The sequence below is a fragment of the Gorilla gorilla genome, chromosome 20, assembly GCF_029281585.2.
Source record: "Gorilla gorilla gorilla isolate KB3781 chromosome 20, NHGRI_mGorGor1-v2.1_pri, whole genome shotgun sequence".
Taxonomy (NCBI): domain Eukaryota; kingdom Metazoa; phylum Chordata; class Mammalia; order Primates; family Hominidae; genus Gorilla; species Gorilla gorilla.
Window position 1 is genome coordinate 16,901,862 of NC_073244.2, and position 19,258 is coordinate 16,921,119.

General features: G+C 54.1%; 2 protein-coding genes across 4 annotated transcripts in view; both read left to right on the forward strand.

Annotated features, from left to right (window-relative positions):
* Positions 1-2,219, forward strand: part of C20H19orf38 (chromosome 20 C19orf38 homolog) — a 32,913-nt gene extending 30,694 nt beyond the window's left edge. For both annotated transcript variants that reach the window (XM_055371883.2, XM_019015125.3), the window contains exon 8: positions 1,585-2,219. In XM_055371883.2, the coding sequence (XP_055227858.1) occupies positions 1,585-1,734 (150 nt within the window). In that variant the 3' untranslated portion in view covers positions 1,735-2,219. The remainder of the gene's footprint in view (positions 1-1,584) is intronic.
* A 1,731-nt stretch (positions 2,220-3,950) lies between these two features.
* Positions 3,951-19,258, forward strand: part of CARM1 (coactivator associated arginine methyltransferase 1) — a 51,890-nt gene continuing 36,582 nt past the window's right edge. For both annotated transcript variants that reach the window (XM_055371743.2, XM_055371744.2), the window contains exon 1: positions 3,951-4,245. In XM_055371743.2, coding sequence (XP_055227718.1) covers positions 4,023-4,245 — 223 coding nt within the window. In that variant the 5' untranslated portion in view covers positions 3,951-4,022. The remainder of the gene's footprint in view (positions 4,246-19,258) is intronic.

Below are 19,258 nucleotides of genomic sequence, written 5' to 3' on the forward strand. Positions count from 1 at the left end.
AAAAAAAAGAACATTCTTTTTTTTTTTTTTTTTTTTTGAGACAGTGTCTCACTCTGTCGCCCAGACTGCAGTGCAGTGGTGTGATCTCGGCTCACTGCCACCTCCGCCTTCGAGGCTCCAGCAATTCTCCTGCCTCAGCTTCCCAAGTAGCTGGGATTACAGGCGCCTGCCACCATGCCCGGCTAATTTTTGTAGTTTTAGTAGAGATGGGGTTTCACCATGTTGGCCAGGCTGGTCTTGAACTCCTGACCTCAGGTGATCCGCCCACCTCGGTCTCCCAAAGTGCTGGGATTACAGGTGTGAGCCGCCGTGCCCAGCCTGTTCTTCCTTTTTAAGGCTGAATCATATTCTGTTGTATGGATACACCAAGTTTTGTTGATCCATTCAATTGTTGATGGACACTTGGGTTGTTTCCACCTTTTGGCTCTTGTGCAGAACCGTGCCATGACCATGGGTATGCAAATTTCTTTTGGAGTCTCTGCTTTCACTTCTAGTTTCCTTTTGAAGCCTTATACTGCTTTGTCGTTGGCTGAAATGATAAGGCAGCAGCTGACCTGTCTCTAGCTTTCCCCATTACCTTGCTGAGTGTCTGATATGCAACTTTGTAACACCCTTTCAGGTGGGATCGATTATTTTCTTTTTACAAACAAGGACACTGAGGCTGATAATGGGCCTAGGGTCACCCAGCTTGGGAGGGACAGGACTGTGGGTGGAACCCCCAGCCTGCTGTCAACTGAGTGGCTTTAGTTCTAGCAAATTCATCTCTCTTTAGCTAGGATCAGGGTCAGGAGCCTCCGAGGCAGAGGAGGAGGTAGACTTTTGAGGAATGTTTTGCCCATGGGCAAATGGGAGGGGAGGAGGAGCTAATACTATTTATTTTTTATTTATTTTTTTGAGACCAAGTCTCACTTTGTTCCCCAGGCTGGAGTGGAGTGGCAGGATCTCAGCTCACTGCAACCTTCACCTCCTGGGTTCAGGTGATTCTCCTGCCTCAGCCTCCCGAGTAGCTGGGATTACAGGCGTGCACCACCACACCTGACTAGTTTTTGTATTTTTCTGAGAGGGTTTCACCATGTTGGCCAGGCTGGTCTCGAACTCCTGACCTCAGGTGATCCACCCACCTCGGTCTCCCAAAGTGCTGGGATTACAGGCGTGAGCCACCGCACCCAACAGAGGAGATAATATGAATGGTTGTGTTCACTTAGCAAAGAAGAGCTTACGATGTGCCTTTTGCTTTATCAGTTTTACTCTTTTAAGCCTCATAGCAGCCCTAGGAAGTGGTGGGTACTAGCATTCTGCCCGTTTTGCAGAAGGGGAAACTGAGGTATAGAGGGGTGAAGCCACACAACTGAGGTTACACTGCTATAAAGTGAAGGAACTGGTGTTTGAATCCATGCTCTCTGGTCCCCAATTTAGCAGAGAGGAAGGCAGGAGAAGGGAAGACCAGGACAGGTGGGTGTGGGTGGGGGCGGGATGAGAGGAGACCTGCTGGGCTGGCAGAGTCTCAGGCTCAGAACATGGAGAAACTCTAGATCCTGAAACCCCAAATCACCCACTTCTGTGTTTCTTCTTACATGGACAAAGAAAACGATGCTGGAAGAAGACCCGGCCACCTTGGATGATCACTCAGGCACCACTGCCACCCCCAGCAACTCCAGGACCCGGAAGAGGCCCACTTCCACGTCTTCCTCGCCTGAGACCCCCGAATTCAGCACTTTCCGGGCCTGCCAGTGAGGCTGAGGACTGGGGGACCGCTCTGTCTCCAGGCATTCGGGGGCCTGAGGTCCCTCCAGCTACTTCTGGGGCGGCTCTGTCGGCCACTTTCTCAGGGAATTGGACAGAGGAAAGGAAGGGGAACCCTGGCCTTGGGATTTTCATCACAGAGGAGTGGGAGAGGGGACACAGGCATGGGCCTGGCACTAAACAGACAACAGGAAGTTCCCCTCTCGACCTTCGGCTCCTCAGGACCACCAGAGAAGGAGATGTCAGGACCCCTTCTTGTCCCCCAGCTGGGCCATAAGACGTCCCAGGTCTCTGCACACCCGTGGAATTCCTCCCTTCCCCAGTGGGTTTTTGAGCATAGGGTGCCCTTGGGTGTGTTGTGTGTCTGCCTGCTGGCTTGCTTAAGTTATTAATTATAACACGGGTCAAGGTGTTCCCAGGCCTCTATGGAGTGGAATCCTTCAAGCTGGGGACCTCTGGATCCCATGGTTGGATGGCTGGGGGGTGGAGCGTGTCTGAATTCACCAAATTTGAAGCATCTCTCAAGGGCAGTCAGGGTGGTGTATGCGGAGCCTCCTGGGGGTGTGGGGAGTGCAGCAGTGCCATGCCAGGGTCTCTGCAATGGTACTTGCATTAGATGGTTTAGGAGGTGGAATGACAGGGGCTACGGGTGAGGGACATGAAGGAGAATGAGGGCCCCTCGCAGTGGCTCACACCTATAATCCCAGCACTTTGGGAGGCCGAGGCAGGGGGTTGCTTGAGCCCAGGATGATGGCACCACTTGCACTCTAGCCTGGGCAACACAGTGAGACACTGTCTCAAAAAACAAAAGGGGCCGGGCGCGGTGGCTCATGCCTGTAGGCCCAGCACTTTGGGAGGCCGAGGCGGGCGGATCACCCGAAGTCAGGAGTTCAAGACCAGCCTGACCAACATGGTGAAACCTCGTCTCTACTAAAAATAAAAAATTAGCTGGGCGTGGTAGAGCATGCCTGTAGTCCCAGCTACTCGGGAGGCTGAGGCAGGAGAATCACTTGAACCCGGGAGGCGGAGGTTGCGGTGAGCTGAGATCGAGCCATTGCACTCCAGCCTGGGAGACAGAGCGAGACTCCGTCTCAAAAAAAAAAAAAAAAAAGGAATGAGGCGTAAATGAGGTCTAGGGAAGAGTTAAAGCTGGAGTGCTAGGAAGTGGCCCAAGCTCACTGGGTCGCCCAAAAGGGATGGGGCCACCCAAAATGAAGGGGGATGCAGAGAGAAGACGGGTTTGTGTGGCGGGAGAGGGGCCCTGCGCCGGGCCGGGCTGGACTCAGCATCGTTGGAGGAGGGGCTCAGAGAGGAGGGGGTCAAAGGATATCTTGTGCGAAAGGAGACAGTCAAACATTAAAGATTAAGAAGGGAGTGTGGGCAGAGATGATGGGGAAGGGAGGAGGAGCGGTCGAATGTCGGGGAGGGGTCCTTTCAACCGGGCTCAGGTTGCTCCTGGAGGCCAGGGCTCATCGGAAATCGTCGGTGCGGGGGCGGTGGGGGGAAGGGGTTGGGGCGAGGCCCGGGCGTTGGCCACGCCCTTTCCCCCGCCCATTCCCCAGAGCGGGGCGCCTGACAAAGCGAGTCCGGGTGGGAGGGCGCGGGCAGGCACGGGGGCGGGGCCTCGGCCTCGTCGCGGCTGGGCCACGCCTCCCTGAGGGCTGCCTCACAAAGCCGGGCGGGCCCGGGGGGGTGGGGCCCAGTCTCAGGGGCGTGTCCAGATCGGGGCAGGGAAGCCGCATCACGACGCGCGGCTGCTTGTGTGGGGCGGGGTACAGGGCGTGTCCACGCGGCCGAGCACCGCCCCCGCCGTCCCCGCACCGCCTCACTCGAAAGCAGCCGTTAATGAGGCGCCGGCCTGGGGGCGGGGCCCAGGCCTCCGAGGGGCGTGCCCGCGCGCCCGAGCACCGCCCCCGACGCACCCTCCCGCCCCGCAGTTCCCGGGCGGTGGAGCCACCTCACAAAGCGGCGACCGTTCTCGCGGGGCGGGGCGTAGCCGGTCCCGCCCCACGGGGTGCCTTCTCGTTCGCTCGCTAGCTCCCCGCGCCCAGGACGGCCGGCAGAGGGCGCTGCGCCACGGGTCCGGGCCGCGGCGACGGTGGCGGCGGCGGCGGCGGCGAGGCGGCGCGTGGCCGGCAGGCGGCGCTGCCCGGCTCGGCCTCGGCCTGCACGGCGGCTGCGGCGGCGGTAGCGGCGGCGGCGGCGGCGGCGGCGGCGGCGACCTGGGCCCGGGCGCAGCGGCGGCGGCGGCGGCGGCGGGGCCTGGAGCCGGATCTAAGATGGCAGCGGCGGCGGCGGCGGCGGTGGGGCCGGGCGCGGGCGGCGCGGGGTCGGCGGTCCCGGGCGGCGCAGGGCCCTGCGCGGCCGTGTCCGTGTTCCCCGGCGCCCGCCTCCTCACCATCGGCGACGCGAACGGCGAGATCCAGCGGCACGCGGAGCAGCAGGCGCTGCGCCTCGAGGTGCGCGCCGGCCCGGACGCGGCGGGCATCGCCCTCTACAGCCGTGAGTACGGGGCCCCCGGGCAGGCGCAGGGCCGGGGCTGCGCACGAGGCCGGCCCGGGGCTGGGGCCGGCGGGGAGGGGCCCTGAGCGCGGGGGCCTGGCGTGGGGTCCCCGGGACTGAGCCGGTGGCCTGCAGGGAGCGACCGTGGAGGGCCGGTGCCAGGGGACAGACAGAGAAAAGAGGGCGTGCGTGGTGGCCGGAGGGGCAAGGTGCCCAGAGTGAGCAAGGAAGCGCGAAATGGGGAGTGAAGGGCCTGAGATTTGGGAGGGGTGGGTGAGCAGGAAGTGGGGGGCTCTGAGTGGAAGGGGAATTTGGAGGACGCCAGGCGTGGGGGGCTTAAGCGTGGGGGAGGGAGGTCCCGGGTGCGGGAGAGGTGGGCGTCTCGGGGGCGGGCGTGGCCGCCTCTGCAGGGAGGAGGGTGGGGCGTGGGCGGCCCGGGATCCCTCTGGGGACCCCCTGGAGAGCTCCGGACGGTCGGAAAGTGTTTGCTGGTCTGGGGCGCCCGCGAGTACCGAGTTCCACCGCTGTGCAAGGCGTGGTGTTCAGGACCCCCGAATGGGAAACTTCAGGATCTGGGGAGAGGGCCCATGCGAGGACGGTGGGAGCCGCAGGGTGAGCTCCTCGTGGAAACGTGGACGGGACGGGCCCCTTCCTGATGCCGGGCTTCGAAGTAAGAGGTAACAGCCTCCTCCCATCTTCTTTTGGGGGATGTGAGAAGCTGGTTACATTTTCCGAAGCTGCTTTCAAAACTGACATTTCACTGGGGGGAAAAGAAAATCACAAATATGTTTGCCAGCACCCCCCACCCCCGCTCCCAGTCTTTGTAGTTCATTCTTCTTGTTACTCCTTCTTATCTCTTCGCTTTGATTCCTTGTTCACATTTTGCTACTCTGTGTCATTTGGCTTTGTCTTTCAGGGCTTCTTGCACTGATGCCCTGGGGAACCCCTCAGGAGGCCTCTAGCTGGCTTGGGTCCTGTGTGAATTTTTTGCCACTTTGGAAACGGCCCGATTAAAGGAAAGCCCGAGGAGCAGTCCGTTCACACTGGGTTTTCCCTGCACCTCGACTTTGAAAACGTGGACTAAAGGAGTTGTGTCTGCTGTCCGAGGGTGCCGTCTCTTTCTGCTGGTGCAGAGCCTGGGTCTTCTTGGACCAGATGAGGAGAGGGGAAGGAGGGTATTTCAGGGGGGGTTTCAGAGTTCAAGGCAGACACTCAGCTCAACAGAACCCCAGATCATAAGCAAAACCTATTCACTGGGCAAGCATTGGTAGCCAACTTTGTCCTGAACAGAACAAAGCGGGGCAGCGTTTCCAAAACTAGGGTCCCAGGGCTTATCCTCAAAGGAGTTCCAGGAGAGTTGGCTATCATTTTTAAATAAACCTTTAAAAAATTTTTTTAGGACCAGGCGGGGTAGCTCAGCACTTTGGGAGGCTAAGGTAGGAGGATCACTTGAGGTCAGGAGTTGGAGACCAGCCTGGCCAACATGGTGAAACTCCGTCTCTACTAAAAATACAAAACAGCCAGGGTGTGGTGACATGTGCCTGTCCCAGCTACTCGGGAGGCAGACGCAGGAGAATCACTTGAACCTGGGAGGCAGAGGTTGCAATGAGCTGAGATCGTGCCATTGCACTCCAGCCGGGGAGACGGAGCGAGACTCCATCTCAAAAAAAACATTTTTTTTAGAACAATTTTAGTTTAGTTTTTTTTTTTTTTTTTTTTTTGAGACAGAGTCTTGCTCTGTCCCCCAGGCTGAAGTGCAGTGGCTCAATCTCGGCTCACTGCAAGCTCCGCCTCCCGGGTTCAGGCCATTCTCCTGCCTCAGCCTCCCGAGTAGCTGGGACTACAGGCGCCTGCCGCCATGCCCGGCTAATTTTTTGTATTTTTAGTAGAGACGGGGTTTCACCGTGTTAGCCAGGATGGTCTCGATCTCCTGACCTCGTGATCCGCCCGCCTCGGCCTCCCAAAGTGCTGGGATTACAGGCATGAGCCACCCCGCCCGGCCAGAACAATTTTAGTCTTATAGATGTATTGGCAACATAGTGAGATGTTCCTACCATCTTATTCCTGGAGTAACATTTTGTGTTTGTATTTGTGTTTTTGTTTTTGTTTTGTTGATACTCTTGAAAGTATTACTTGTTATTAAGACAGCACTTCTCTTTGAGAGATAATTGGTAACTGAAACATTTTTTATTATTAGAGACAAGGTTTCACTATGTCACTGTGTTGCCCAGGCTGGTCTCCAACTTCTGAGCTCAAGTGATCTTCCTGCCTCCCAGAATGTTGGGATTACAGGTGTGAGCCACCCCACCTGACCGGAAACATTCATAAAAAGGAGAAAGTCCACATTCCTCAGAGAGCCTCAGTCCCAGATTCCCAGATGATATATCCTTAGGGTTCTGAAATAATTTTGTTTTTACACTTTTTCGTTTTTTTTCTTTCTTATTTATTTATTTATTTTTATTTTTTATTATTTTTTCAGACAGGGCCTCACTCTGTTGCTCAGACTGGAGTGCAGAGGTACAGTCTCAGTCTCAGCTCACTGCAGCCTTCCATGGCTAAAGTGATCCTCATACCTCAGCCTCCCTAGTAGCTGGGACCACAGGCATGTGCCACACCCAGCTAATCTTTCATATTTTTTGTAGAGAAAGGGTTTTCACTGTGTTGGCCAGGCTGGTCTCAAACTCCTGGGCTCAAGTGATCCTCCCTCCTTGGCCTCCCACAGTCCTGGAATTACAGGCATGAGCCACCGCACCGCCCTCTTTATCCTTAAGTAACATTGGTATGGAGATAAAAAACATGGGTTCTTGGCCAGGCGTGGTGGCTCACACCTGTAATCCCAGCACTTTGAGAGGTTGAGGCAGGCGAATCACTTGAGGTCAAGAGGTTGAGACCAGCTTGGCCAACATGGCAAAATCTCGTCTCTACTAAAAATGCAAAAATTAGCCGGGTGTGGTGGTACCTGTGACTGTAGTCCCAGCTACTCCGGAGGATGAGGTGGGAGGATCGCTTGAACCAGGGAAGCAGAGGTTACAGTGAGCTGAGATCGCACCACTGCATGTCAGCCTGGGTGACAGAGCAAGACCCTGTCTGGAAAAAAAAAAAAAAAGCATGGGTTCTGGAGTTGGAGGTGATCAGTGCTGGGTGTATTAATTTCCCATGGCTGCAATAACAACTTATGACAAAGTTTTGGTTTAAGACAACAGGAATGGATTCTCTCTCAGTTCATGGCCAGAAGTCTGAAATCATGGTACTGGCAGGGCCACAATCCCTGGGGAGGTTCTACAGGAAAATCCTTGCATCTTCCAGATTGCAGTGGATCCAGCTGTTGCTTGATTTGCAGCAGCAAAACCCAAGTCCCTGCGTCTGTCTTCACTCCTGTGTCTTGTGTCCTCTTTTTTCCTTTTTTTTTAAAGTGAGATGGAGTCTCGCCGTGTTATAGGCTGGTCTCGAACTCCTAGGCTCAAGTGATCCTCCCACCTCAGCTGTTCTTTTCTTTTCTTTTTTTTTTTTTGAGACGGAGTCTGGCTCTGCCACCCAGGCTGGAGTGCAATTACGCGATCTCCGCTTACTGCAAGCTCTGCCTCCTGGGTTCAGGCCATTCTCCTGCCTCAGCCTCCCGAGTAGCTGGGACTACAGGCACCCGCCACCACGCCCGGCTAATTCTTTGTATTTTTAGTAGAGACGGGGTTTCACCGTGTTAGCCAGGATGGTCTCGATCTCCTGACCTCGTGATCTGCCCACCTTGGCCTCCCAAAGTGCTGGAATTACAGGCTTGAGCCACCGTGCCCGGCCCCAGCTGTTCTTTTCTTATAAGGACACTGGGCATTGGATTTAGGGCCCACTTTGTATCTAGGATGATCTCATCTCAAGATCCTTATCTGCAAAGACCCTATTTCCTAATAAGGTCACCTTCACAGATTCCGGGGGTTACAACTTGGATGTCTGTCTTTTTTTTTTTTTTTTTTTTGAGATGGAATTTTGCCCAGGCTGGAGTGCAATGGCGTGATCTCGGCTCACTGCAACCTCTGCCTCCCGAGTTCGAGCGATTCGCCTGCTTTGGCCTCCCAAAGTCCTGGGATTACAGGGATTAGAGGCATGTGCCACCATGCCCGGTTAATTTTTTTTGTATTTTTAGTAGAGATGGGGTTTCTCCATGTTGGTCAGGCTGGTCTCGAACTCCTGACCTCAGGTGATCCACCCACCTTGGCCTCCTAAAGTGCTGGGATTACAGGAGTGAGCCACCGCCACCAGCCTCACATATGGCTAATTTTTAAGTTTCTTCTAGCGATGGGGTCTCACTATTTTGCCCAGGCTGGTCTTGAACTCCTGGGCTCAAGCAGTCCTCCTGCCTTGGCCTCCCAAAGTGCTAGGATTACAGATGTGAGCCACTGCGCCCGGCCAATAAATATTTGTGTCCATGTTACTGACAGCAGTGTTCGTTGGTGTGGCATGGGAATGAGCTAGCTTTTCTAGGAGGAGCCCCCTGTGCTCCAGGGCTGCCCCGCTGTCTTGGCTCACCGGCCATGGGAGGGACTCCTGGGCCATGACCTGTACCTAACATAGGAGGCCCAGGAGAGGCACGTGGGGAGGACTTCCAGCCCTGTTCCTTGACGTCTGCACCCTCCAGGGTAAGGATGACAGCTGCAGAAGGGCCTGTCTCTGTCACTCTGTAGTGAACAGTTACTTCTTGCCATCTGAAGTCACCCTGGCCTATGTCCATGAGATTGGCCAAATGGCAACTGCCAACACCAGGCCATTTTCCCTGTGCAGAGGGGGAGGCCCTTTGGCGTGGGCTTCCTGGGCTTGAGGAAGCTTTGGCATGGCCTCTGGAGTTCCTGGGCATAGGCTGCCCTCCCTTGGAAAGGAGGCAGTTTCTCAGGGAGGGGTGCCGGGAAAGAGAACAGAACAAACTCTCACTTCCCCAGCCCTGTGGCGCTCTTTCTGGAAATGACTGTGTCACTTTTCTTTCTTGGTCAGCACGAGTCAGTGTGGCCAGTGCTTTAGACTCTCCCATCCCCTTGGCTCAGAAGCTTACACAGCAGCATGGGCTCCATCAGGGGCTAAACTTCAGTTTGTGAGGGGCATGCCAGAGGGTGGAAAGTTCAGAGAAAAACCCTTTGTCCAAAGAAGGTGAAGAATGGCCTGCTGTCACCGAACCAGGGGCCCTTGTGACTTCCTTTGGTTACACTCCTGGGATCCCCCTGACAGCTGGGGCAGGGGTATAGAAGAGCTTGTTACGTGCCCCATCTTTAGGACATCTCGGTGTCAAGCTGGAGTGACAACAGAGAAAGTTAGTAACTCCAGAAAGGCATTTGTGTTTCAGCGGTGCCTGCGTGTGGCTAATGGATACTGTCATTTATTGAGCATTTACCCTGTACCAGACTGTGCATAAACTTGTGTTGACTCAAAATGCTTGACCTTGGGGGCAGCTAGGGAAAGGGCAGTGATATAAATTAGGCCTATGGGCCACATTGAGCCTGTGGCCTATTTTTATCTGTGTTTGTATTTTATTAGTGAGACAGAGTCTCACTGTGTTGCCCAGGCTGGAGTGCAATGGCATGGTCTTGGCTCACTGTAACCTCCACCTCCCAGGTTCAAGTGATTCTCATGCCTCAGCCTCCTGAGTAGCTGGGATTACAGGCCTGTGCCACCACCCTGGCTAATTTTTGTATTTTTAGTAGAGACAGGGTTTCACCATCTTGATCAGGCTGGCCTCGAACTCCTGACTTCAAATAATCTGCCTGCCTCAGCCTCCCAAAATGCTGGGATTACAGGTGCGAGCCACCGCACCCAGCCTGTGTTTTATTATTTATTTATTTTGAGATGGAATCTCGCTCTGTTGCCCAGGCTGGAATGCACTGGCGCAATCTCGGCTCACTGCAACCTCTGCCTCCCAGGTTCAAGCGATTCTCCTGTCTCAGCCTCCCGAGTAGCTGGGATTACAGGCACATGCTGCCATGCCCAGCTAATTTTTTGTATTTTAGTAGCTCACTGCAGCCTCTAACTCCTGGGCTCAAGTGATCCTCTGGCCTCATCCTCCCAAGTAGCTGGGACTACAAGCACATGTCACCACCCTTGGCTAATTTAAGCAATTTTTTTAGAGACAGAGTCTTGCTGTGTTTCCCAGGCTGGCCCCAAACCCCTGGCCTCAAACCATCCTCCTCCTGCCTGAGCCTCAGAAGTAGCTGGGATTATAGTCACGAACCACTGGGCCCGGTGTGGCCTATTTTTATACAGACAAAGCTAAGAAAGGCTTTTACAGTTTTTGAGAGATTGATTAGGGAAAAAAACTAAAACCCAATCCACAAACAACAATAATCAGTTGATACCACAGTGTCCTGCAAAACCTGAAATATTTACTCACTGGCCCGAGGCAGGGAAAGCTTGTAGACCCCTGGGATAAATGAATGAGGCAGGCAGGAGTTGGGGCCTGTGGGGAGTTTGGCCCCAGCCAAAAGAGAAACCAAAAAGTCCTTCCTTTGTTTTGGGTGTGAAGGGTCCCACTCTCTCAGGCCGAATAGAGCATACTTCTGAATTGTGTGAGCCCCTTGTGCCAATTGTGGCGCTTACTGTATGTTACCACTTACTCTGAAAAGAGTTCTGTGAGGTCAGAGATACCAACCCCAATTTACTGGTGGAAAAACAGAAATGAAAGAACTTGACTGGCCAAAGTGATGTGGTTGGCAGGCAGCAGAGATGGCTTTGGCATTCTGGGTGACTGGATGCCCACCTTAACTGCATATATAAGTGGTTCAGTGACATTTATCTGTTCATCACAAAGACCCAAAGTAGCAGAGGCTTAATTAAACACGATGGCATTTTATTTTTTGTGCTCTAATGCTAAAGTGTGAAGATTGGCAGGTGCCAAAGTCTCCTGGGCTCTTGGAAGCTCCCAGATCCAGGTCCTCCCCCCTGGTTTTTTTTTTTTTTTTTTTTTTGAGATGGTGTCTCACTCTGTTGCCCAGGGGCTGCAGTACAGTGGAGCCATCTCAGCTCACTGCATCCTCTGCCTCCCGGGTTCAAGCGATTCTCCTGCCTCAGCCTCCCAAGTATCTGGGACTACAGGCGTGTGCCACCACGGCTGGCTAATTTTTGTATTTTTAGTAGAGACGGGGTATCGCCACGTTGGCCAGGCTGTTCTCAAACTCCTGACCTCAGGTGATCCACCCGCCTCGGCCTCCCAAAGTGCTGGGATTACAGGCCACTGCCCCAGGCTGATCCTCCACCATTCTTAAGGTGAGGTCTTGTCCTCAGGTTTCAGCATGACTGCTGGAGTCCCGCCATTACACCCTGGCTTCCAGACAGCAGGACAGAGGAAGGGACAAAGGCGAAAGGGTGCAAAGATCACATCCAGGTGTTTGTTAAGAAAGGTTCCCGGTAGCTGATGCAAGGTGCTTCTGCTTTCATTTTGTTGGCTAGAATGTAGTCACATGACCACTGCCAGCTGCAAGGGATGCTGGGAAATGTAGTTTTCAATCTGAGCGGCCATGTGCTCAGCTGAATTTAGGGTTCCAGTTTCCATGGACAAAGAGAGAACATACAGGGAGTCACCTTGGCCACAGTGGGTAGGATCTGGACCTGGCCAGAATGTTGGGAAGGACGTTTCTGGGTTATGGAGAGGTGCTCCAGTGGGCCAGGGCTGGAGACAGCCACCTGGCTTGGAGCACAGGGTCCCCTGTGAGGAGTGGAGGGGCTAAAAGTGGAAACAGGGCTGGGTTGGAATCGAGGATTTTTTTGGTTTTTTTGGAGATGAATTCTCGCACTGTCACCCAGGCTGGAGCGCAGTGGCTCAATGTCATCTCACTGCAACCTCTAGCCTCCCAGGTTCAAGTCATTCTCCTGCATCAGACTCCCAAGTAGCTAGGATTATAAGTGCGTGCAACCACACCCAGATAATTTTTGTATTTTTAGTAGATACGGGGGGTCTCACCCTTTTGGCCAGGCTGTTCTTGAACTCCTGACCTCAAGTGATCCATCTGCCTTGGCCTCCCAAAGTCCTGGGATTACCGGCATGAGTCACCGCACCCAGCCTCAGGTGAAATCTTAATGGAAGGTGTCCAGTGCTGTGAGCAGCTCCTGGTCACCAAGCACTGGCCCTCTGTGTAGGGGGTCTGGATGAGATGGGTGGGCAAGGCCTTTCAACAGAAGCTGGAGTGTGGTGTGAACTTGCTAATGACTTTGAGATGCCAAGCCTCACACACCTCAGACCAGGTTGGATTTAGCAGGTGGAGAGGCTCAGGAAGACCTCTGTGGCAGGTGTGTCTCCTTTCTGCGGAAACCTGCTGCTTCTAAGGTCTGCTGGAGAACCTGGGAGGTGGTGAGTTTGCAAAGACATCCAGGGAAGCAGCCACTTAAGCGAGGGCAGGATGGAGGGGCCCACCTGGGCCACACCTGGCTGCTTGAGGTGGCGAGTTGAGGCTGGGAGGGGTTTCCGTCAGTTCCATCAGCTCAGAGCTAGGATTTTTTTTTTCTTCTTTTTTTGAGACAGGGTCTTGCTGTGTCACCCAGGCTGGAGTGCAGTGACACGATCATAGCTCACTGCAGCCTTGAACACCCAGGCTCAAGGGATTCTCCCTCCCTCAGCCTCTCTACAGGCTGGGACCACAGGCGCACATCACCATGCCTGGCTAATTTTTTTTTTTTTTTTTTTTTGTAGAGACAGGGTCTCACTATGTTGCTCAGGCGGATGTGAAACTCCTGGGCTCAAGCGATTCTCCTACCTTGGCCCCCAAAGTGCTGGGATTACAGGTGTGAGTCATGGCAGCCGCGGCTCCAGAGCTCGGGTTCTTAATCTGGTCTGTGGATGGCCCCTGGGGGCGGTCCCATGAGCTCCTCACAATTGGACACAGTTTTGCAAAGGGGTAAAAGGACAAGAATTGGTAGCTGTGACTGTGGATGAGCCTCTGGGCTTCACTTTCCCTCCCTGAAAGGGGGTGACAGTGGCACCTCCTTGGAGGTTTTCGTGGAGGGGAGGAAACACATGTAAAATACGTCACCCCAGTTGGGCACAGAGGCTCATGCCTGTAATCCCAGGTTTTGGGAGGCCGAGGCAGCAGGGCGGTATGAGTCCAGGAATTTACGACCAGCCCGGGAAACACAGTGAAACTGTATCTCTTAAAAAATAATTTTAAAAAATTAGCCGGCATGGTGGCACATGCCTCTAGTCCCGGCTATTCCAGAGGCTGAGGCGGGAGGATTGCTTGAGCCCAGAAGCTTGAGGCTACAGTGAGCCATAATCGTACCACTGCACTCCATCCCGGGAAACAGGGCAAGACCTTGTCTCTAAAAAAAAATGCTTCTTGCTTGATGACTTGTGATATGTGAAAAGGAAGAAAAAAAAGAAAAGCTTTGCCCTGTGTGCCTGGCCTGAAGTAAGTGCTCCATAAATTGGCCGTGGTGTAGCTGTGGATTCTCTGCACATTTTTCTGTGCAGAACCTCCCCTGATTTCGGTCAGCTTCTCAGAAGGATCTGTGACTGAAAAAGGGTACCAGTTCCTGGAGGACAGCACCTGATTGGGGAGTGGAGTCTGCCCCAGCTGGTAAGGGATTGGGGGGCTCTCTGCGCAGGGCCAGGACATCTCTCCGGGGACAGGCGAGAAGCTTTGAAAGGGCAGGAAGGAGAGGGCAGCAAGGTCAGATGCTGTGAGAGGTCAGAGTGAGAGCCAAGGGGCGGTCACTGGATTTCTGATCAGGAGGTCACAGGTGACCTCAGAGAGCAGTCCCCTGGAGGGCTGGGGTGGGGGAGGGGCCAGCCAGATGGCAGGTCTTGGGGGAGGTGACAGTGGAGCTGCAGAGAGAGCAGGGGGGACGGTGACCTTTCCCAGCCCACTGAGACCCACTCTTTCATTCATTCAGCGAGAAACATGCAGCGAAAGTGGACTCGCCGTCTCCATAGTGCGGTAGCTCCCATCCAGCCAGCTTGAAATGGTCAGCAGAAATTCACCAAGCGTCTGCTGTGCACCAGTTACTGTTTTAGGAGCCCAGGGATGTGGTGACACCCGAAATAAACACAAGGTCCCACATTTGCAGGCCTGGGGACATTGTCTGAGGAGCGCTAAATCAGCAATCACTTAGAACAAGCTGAGGGGCTCCAGGATGCTGGGGGAGGGGCTCTGCTTAGAGGGAGGCTGAGGGCAGAGTCGTGCTTGTGGTAAGAGCTCTAGCAGGGGCCAGCTGGCAAGTCCTGGTCCACTCCTTAGCATCCCGGTGACCACTTTGTGCCTCAGTTTCCTTGGCTGTCAGTTGTGGATCTTGACATCGTCTACCTTAGAGGGTTGTTGTGAGTGGCGAGCTGATGGAAGTAAAGTGCTTAAAATAGCGTCTGGCACTGCAGGAGGGAAGACCTCCTCTGGGAATGAACTTGTGGGCCTGGCATGGCCAAGGGCATGCAGTGGGGGGGATGGGGAGGCAAGGGACGCCTGTGATGGAGGCTGGGCTCCAGCCGTGCTGTGGCCCGCTGTGCTTTCCTGGCAGGGCGATCATGGGCAAATGCCTCAGTGTCCCCGAATCTCAGCTTCCTTATTGGTGGGAGGATTCGGTGAGTGGCTTCCCTGGTGGAAAGTGGCCTTGGCCAGAGTAGACATCTGTGGCTGGACTGTATACAGAGCCCTGCCCAAGTCGGACACAGCCCCCCAATCTCCAGTGCACTCTGTCTTTTTATTTTGAGACAGGGTCTCACTCTGTCGCCCAGGCTGGAATACAGTGGAGCGATTTCTGCTCACTGCAACCTCCGCCTCCCAGGTTCAAGTGATTCTTGTGCCTCAGCCTCCTGAGTCTCTGGGACTATAGGCATGTGACACCATGCCCGGCTTATTTTTGTGTTTTTAGTAGAGACGGGGTTTCACCATGTTAGCCAGGCTGGCCTCGAACTCCTAACCTCAAGTGGATCTGCCCGCCTTGGTCTCCCAAAGTGCTGGGATTGCAGACATGAGCCACCGTGTCCGACCTCAGTCTTGGGGAGCAGAGAGAAGGCAGACAGAGAACCCCATCTCCTCTGCTGGGGAAGTGGTCTAGGGAGCGCCTTGAAGAGAATGGGAGCTAAGGAGAGGTAGGGGAGAGGCTGGCCTGGCCAGAGAGAGGTGAGCTGCAAAGGAGGGGGACCCAGGGGCCTGCAGGGTGTCTGTGGTCAGCCCTGCTACTCTCTGCCTTTCCTGGCTGGAATGCTATCCCTGGCCTCCCAGCACTCTCTGGGTTAGAGGCTGCAGGCGGTCCTGATTAGCACACATGGGAGCCTCCCCTTGGGACCTTGTCCAGGGAACCGTGGTTCTCCCTCCAGTTTCCTCCCATTAAATGGAGGGGGCTTTCGAGGACTGGCTCAGGAGGTCTCCTGAGCCTGCTATGTGGTCTGGAAGAGAAGATGTATCCCAAATTGTCCAGTGTGGGGGTAGATAGGACACAGAGAAGCCCTGGGAATCCTGCCTAAGACCCCCTCGTCCCCAGTGATTGAGGAGGAGTCCCTTTCCCCGGTGTGGTTTATCTGTCCCAGGGGCCTTCTCCGGCACCCTCTGGATCTGCTTCCTGATCTCACTCTGGGGACCTGCTTGGGGAGCTTCACGTTTCAGTCTCAAGGATCGCGCAGGGCGGACCCTCAACAGCCTCCAGATCTGCCCAGAAAGTCCACGGTGCTGGCCCTGCCACTTCTTTGTTTGGCTTAAGAGACAGGGTCTCGCTGTGTTCCTCAGGCCGGCGTGCAGTGGTGCGATCATAGCTCACTGTTAGCCTTGAAATCCTGGGCTCAAGCAATCCTCCTGCCTTAGCCTCCTGAGTAGCTGGGACTACAGGTATGCGCCACCACGGCTGGCTAATTTTTTTTAAAAATTGGCTGGGAGTGGTGGCTCACGCCTGTAATCCCAGCACTTTGGGAGGCTGAGGCAGGTGAATCACTTGAGGTCAGGAGCTCAAGACCAGCCTGGCCAACACGGTGAAACCCCATCTCTACTAAAAATACAAAAATTAGCTGGGCACGGTGGTGTGCACCTGTAATCCCAGCTACTTGGGAGGCTGAGGCAGGAGAATCACTTGAACCCAGGAGGCGGAGGTTGCAGTGAGCCAAGATCATGCCACTGCACTCCGGCCTGGGTGACAGAGCGAGACTCTGTTTTTTTTGTTTGTTTTTCGTTTTTTGTTTTTTGTTTTTTTAATTACGGGCCAGGAGCAGTGGCTCACACCTGTAATCCCAGCACTTTGGGAGGCCGAGGTGGGCGGATCACTTGAGGTCAGGAGTTCGAGACCAGTCTGACCAATGTGGAGACCCCTTCTCTACTAAAAACACAAAAATTATCCAGGCATGGTGGTGCATGCCTGTAATCCCAGTTACTTGGGAGGCTGAGGCAGGAGAATCTCTTGAACCCAGGAGATGGAGGTTGTGGTGACCAGAGATCACACAACTGCACTCCAGCCTGGTCAACAAGAGCAAAACTCCGTCTCAAAAAAAAAAAAAAAAAAAAAAAAAGACATAGAGATGGGCTCTCTAGTATGTTGTCCAGGCCGGTCTCAAACTCCTGGACATAAGCAGTCCTCCCCTCCTTGGCCTCCCAAAGATCTAGGATTACAGGCCCGAGTCACTGTGCCCAGCCCAACCTGCTGCTTTGACACTACACAGCTCTGACTTTTGGTTGAAGAATCTGGAGTCCCCAGTTGCCCCGCCTCCCCCTGTGCTTGCCTTTGTTCCCAAAAAACCAGTTACATGAAGGAAATGGAGACCAGGCCTAACCCAGGGCTGAAGGAGTTGGGTCTGGAGATTCTAGGCCCCTCCTGTGTCTCCTCTGGTGTTGATTCTCTGCATCGCTTCTTTATTTTATTATTTTTTTTGAGACTGAGTCTTGCTCTGTCCCCCAGGCTGGAGTGCAGTAGCGTGATCTCGGCTCACTGCAACCTCTGCCTCCCGGGTTCAAGCGATTCTCCTCCCTCAGCCTCCCGAGTAGCTGGGATCATAGACACGTGCCACCACGCCTGCCTAATTTTTGGATTTTTAGTAGAGACGGGGTTTCACCCATGTTGGCCAGGTTGGTCTCAAACTCCTGACCTCAGGTGATCCACCAGCCTTGGCTTCCCAAAGTGCTGGGATTACAGACGTGAGCCATCATGCCTGGCTGCTTATTTATTTTAATTGTTGTTTAGTCAGTACACACACATGCCCAGGCCTTAGTTCTGTTTGATGCTTTTGACAATTATGGACACCCATGTCACCACCACCCAAAGCCAGACATGGAACTTGTTCCCCTCTGGGTAGGTTTGTTCAGTGGGACAGCCCCTCTTTCCCTGTCTGTTCCTCTCATCGTTTGTCCCCTGCTGCCAGGCGGGGCATTCTTGTAAACAGGTCCAGACTGGGTTTGGGGGGCTCTGTGCTCCCCCCACCCCTGCCAGGAGAACCCCCTTTTATTCTTCCTTTTTGTCTGTCTCTTTAAAGCGATTCATTAGCCTTGGCAGGCGTGGGTCTGAGCTGTTTTCCTTTAAGTCGTTGGCAGGTCTTTCTCCCGCTAATTGTGTTCTCGGAGCTGGGGTTCATTTTTGCCGGATGTGTTACACATGTGCAAGCGTAGTGGTTTTATGTATAGAAAACCTGCCCAGCGGTGTGGGCATGGGTGCTACTCCTGGCGAGGACTGCAGAAAGGCCCCTGGCCAATCAGTGCTCTTGTGAAAGAGGGATGCTCTTGTTAACCATCCCGGGCAGGGGGCATGTGAATAAATAATCAAAGACTGGGGTGCCTCTTGCAGACTGAGGAGGGACATTCTAGAGAATTTGCCGCATTCTTCCTTGAACAGGACGGGAAGGCGAAGATAGGCTGGAGCTTCCAGATTTCCATCCTGTGCCCTTGAGGGACCCTCTGCAGGAGCCTGGCTCTGCCTTTGAGCCCTGGAGCCCCTAGATGCAGGATGATGGGATGCCTGGCTCTTACTCCCGCTCACACACTCCAAGTCTCGCTACCAGGACAGCCCCCCACAGGGAGCCACAGCAGCCACAGCTCACTCCCTCATTTCTTTTTTTTTTTTTTTTTTTTTTTGAGACAGGGTCTTGCTGTGTTGCCCAGGCTAGAGTGCAGCGGTGTGAACACAGCTCATTGCAACCTCAACCTCCCAGGTTCAGTTCATCCTCCTACCTCAGCCTCCCGAGTAGCTGGGACGGCAGGTGGCCCCACACCTGGCTAATTTATTTATTTATTTATTTATTTATTTATTTTATTATTATTTTTTTTTTGAGATGGAGTTTCACTCTTGTTGCCCAGGCTGGAGTGCAATGATGTGATCTCAGCTCACCACAACCTCCACCTCCTGGGTTCAAGTGATTGTCCTGCCTCAGCCTCCCCAGTAGCTGGGATTACAGGCATGTGCCACCACGCCCTACTAATTGTGTATTTTTAGTAGAGACGGGGTTTCTCCATGTTAGTCAGGCTGGTTTCGAACTCCTGACCTCAGGTGATCCACCCGCCTCAGCCTCCCAGCCTGTAGCTGGGATTACAGGCGTGAGCCACCTTGCCCGGCCTAATTTTTGTATTTCTTGTAGAGACGGGGTCTCAACCATGTTGCCTAGGATGCTCTCCAACTCCTGGGCTCATGCAGTCCTCCCACCTCGACCACCCAAAGTGCTGGGATTACAGGCGTGAGTCACCATGCCCCGCCCCCTCCCTCATTTTTATCTTTTATCTTTTTTTTTTCTTTTTTACAGATGGGGGCTGGGTGCGGTGGCTCACGCCTGTAATCCCAGCACTTTGGGAGGCTGAGGCAGGTAGATCACAAGGTCAGGAGTTCAAGACCAGCCTGGCCAAGATGGTGAAACCCCATCTCTACTAAAAAATACAAAAAAAATTTAGCCGGGTGCAGTGGCAGGCACCTGTAATCTCAGTTACTCTGGAGGCTGAGGCAGGAGAATCACTTGAACCTGGGCAGCAGGAGTTGCAGCAAGCCGAGGTCGCTCCACTGCACTCCAGCCTGGATGACAGAATGAGATTCCATCTCAAAAAAAAAAATGGGGTCTCAATATTTTGCCCACGCTGGTCTCAAACTCCTGGCTTCA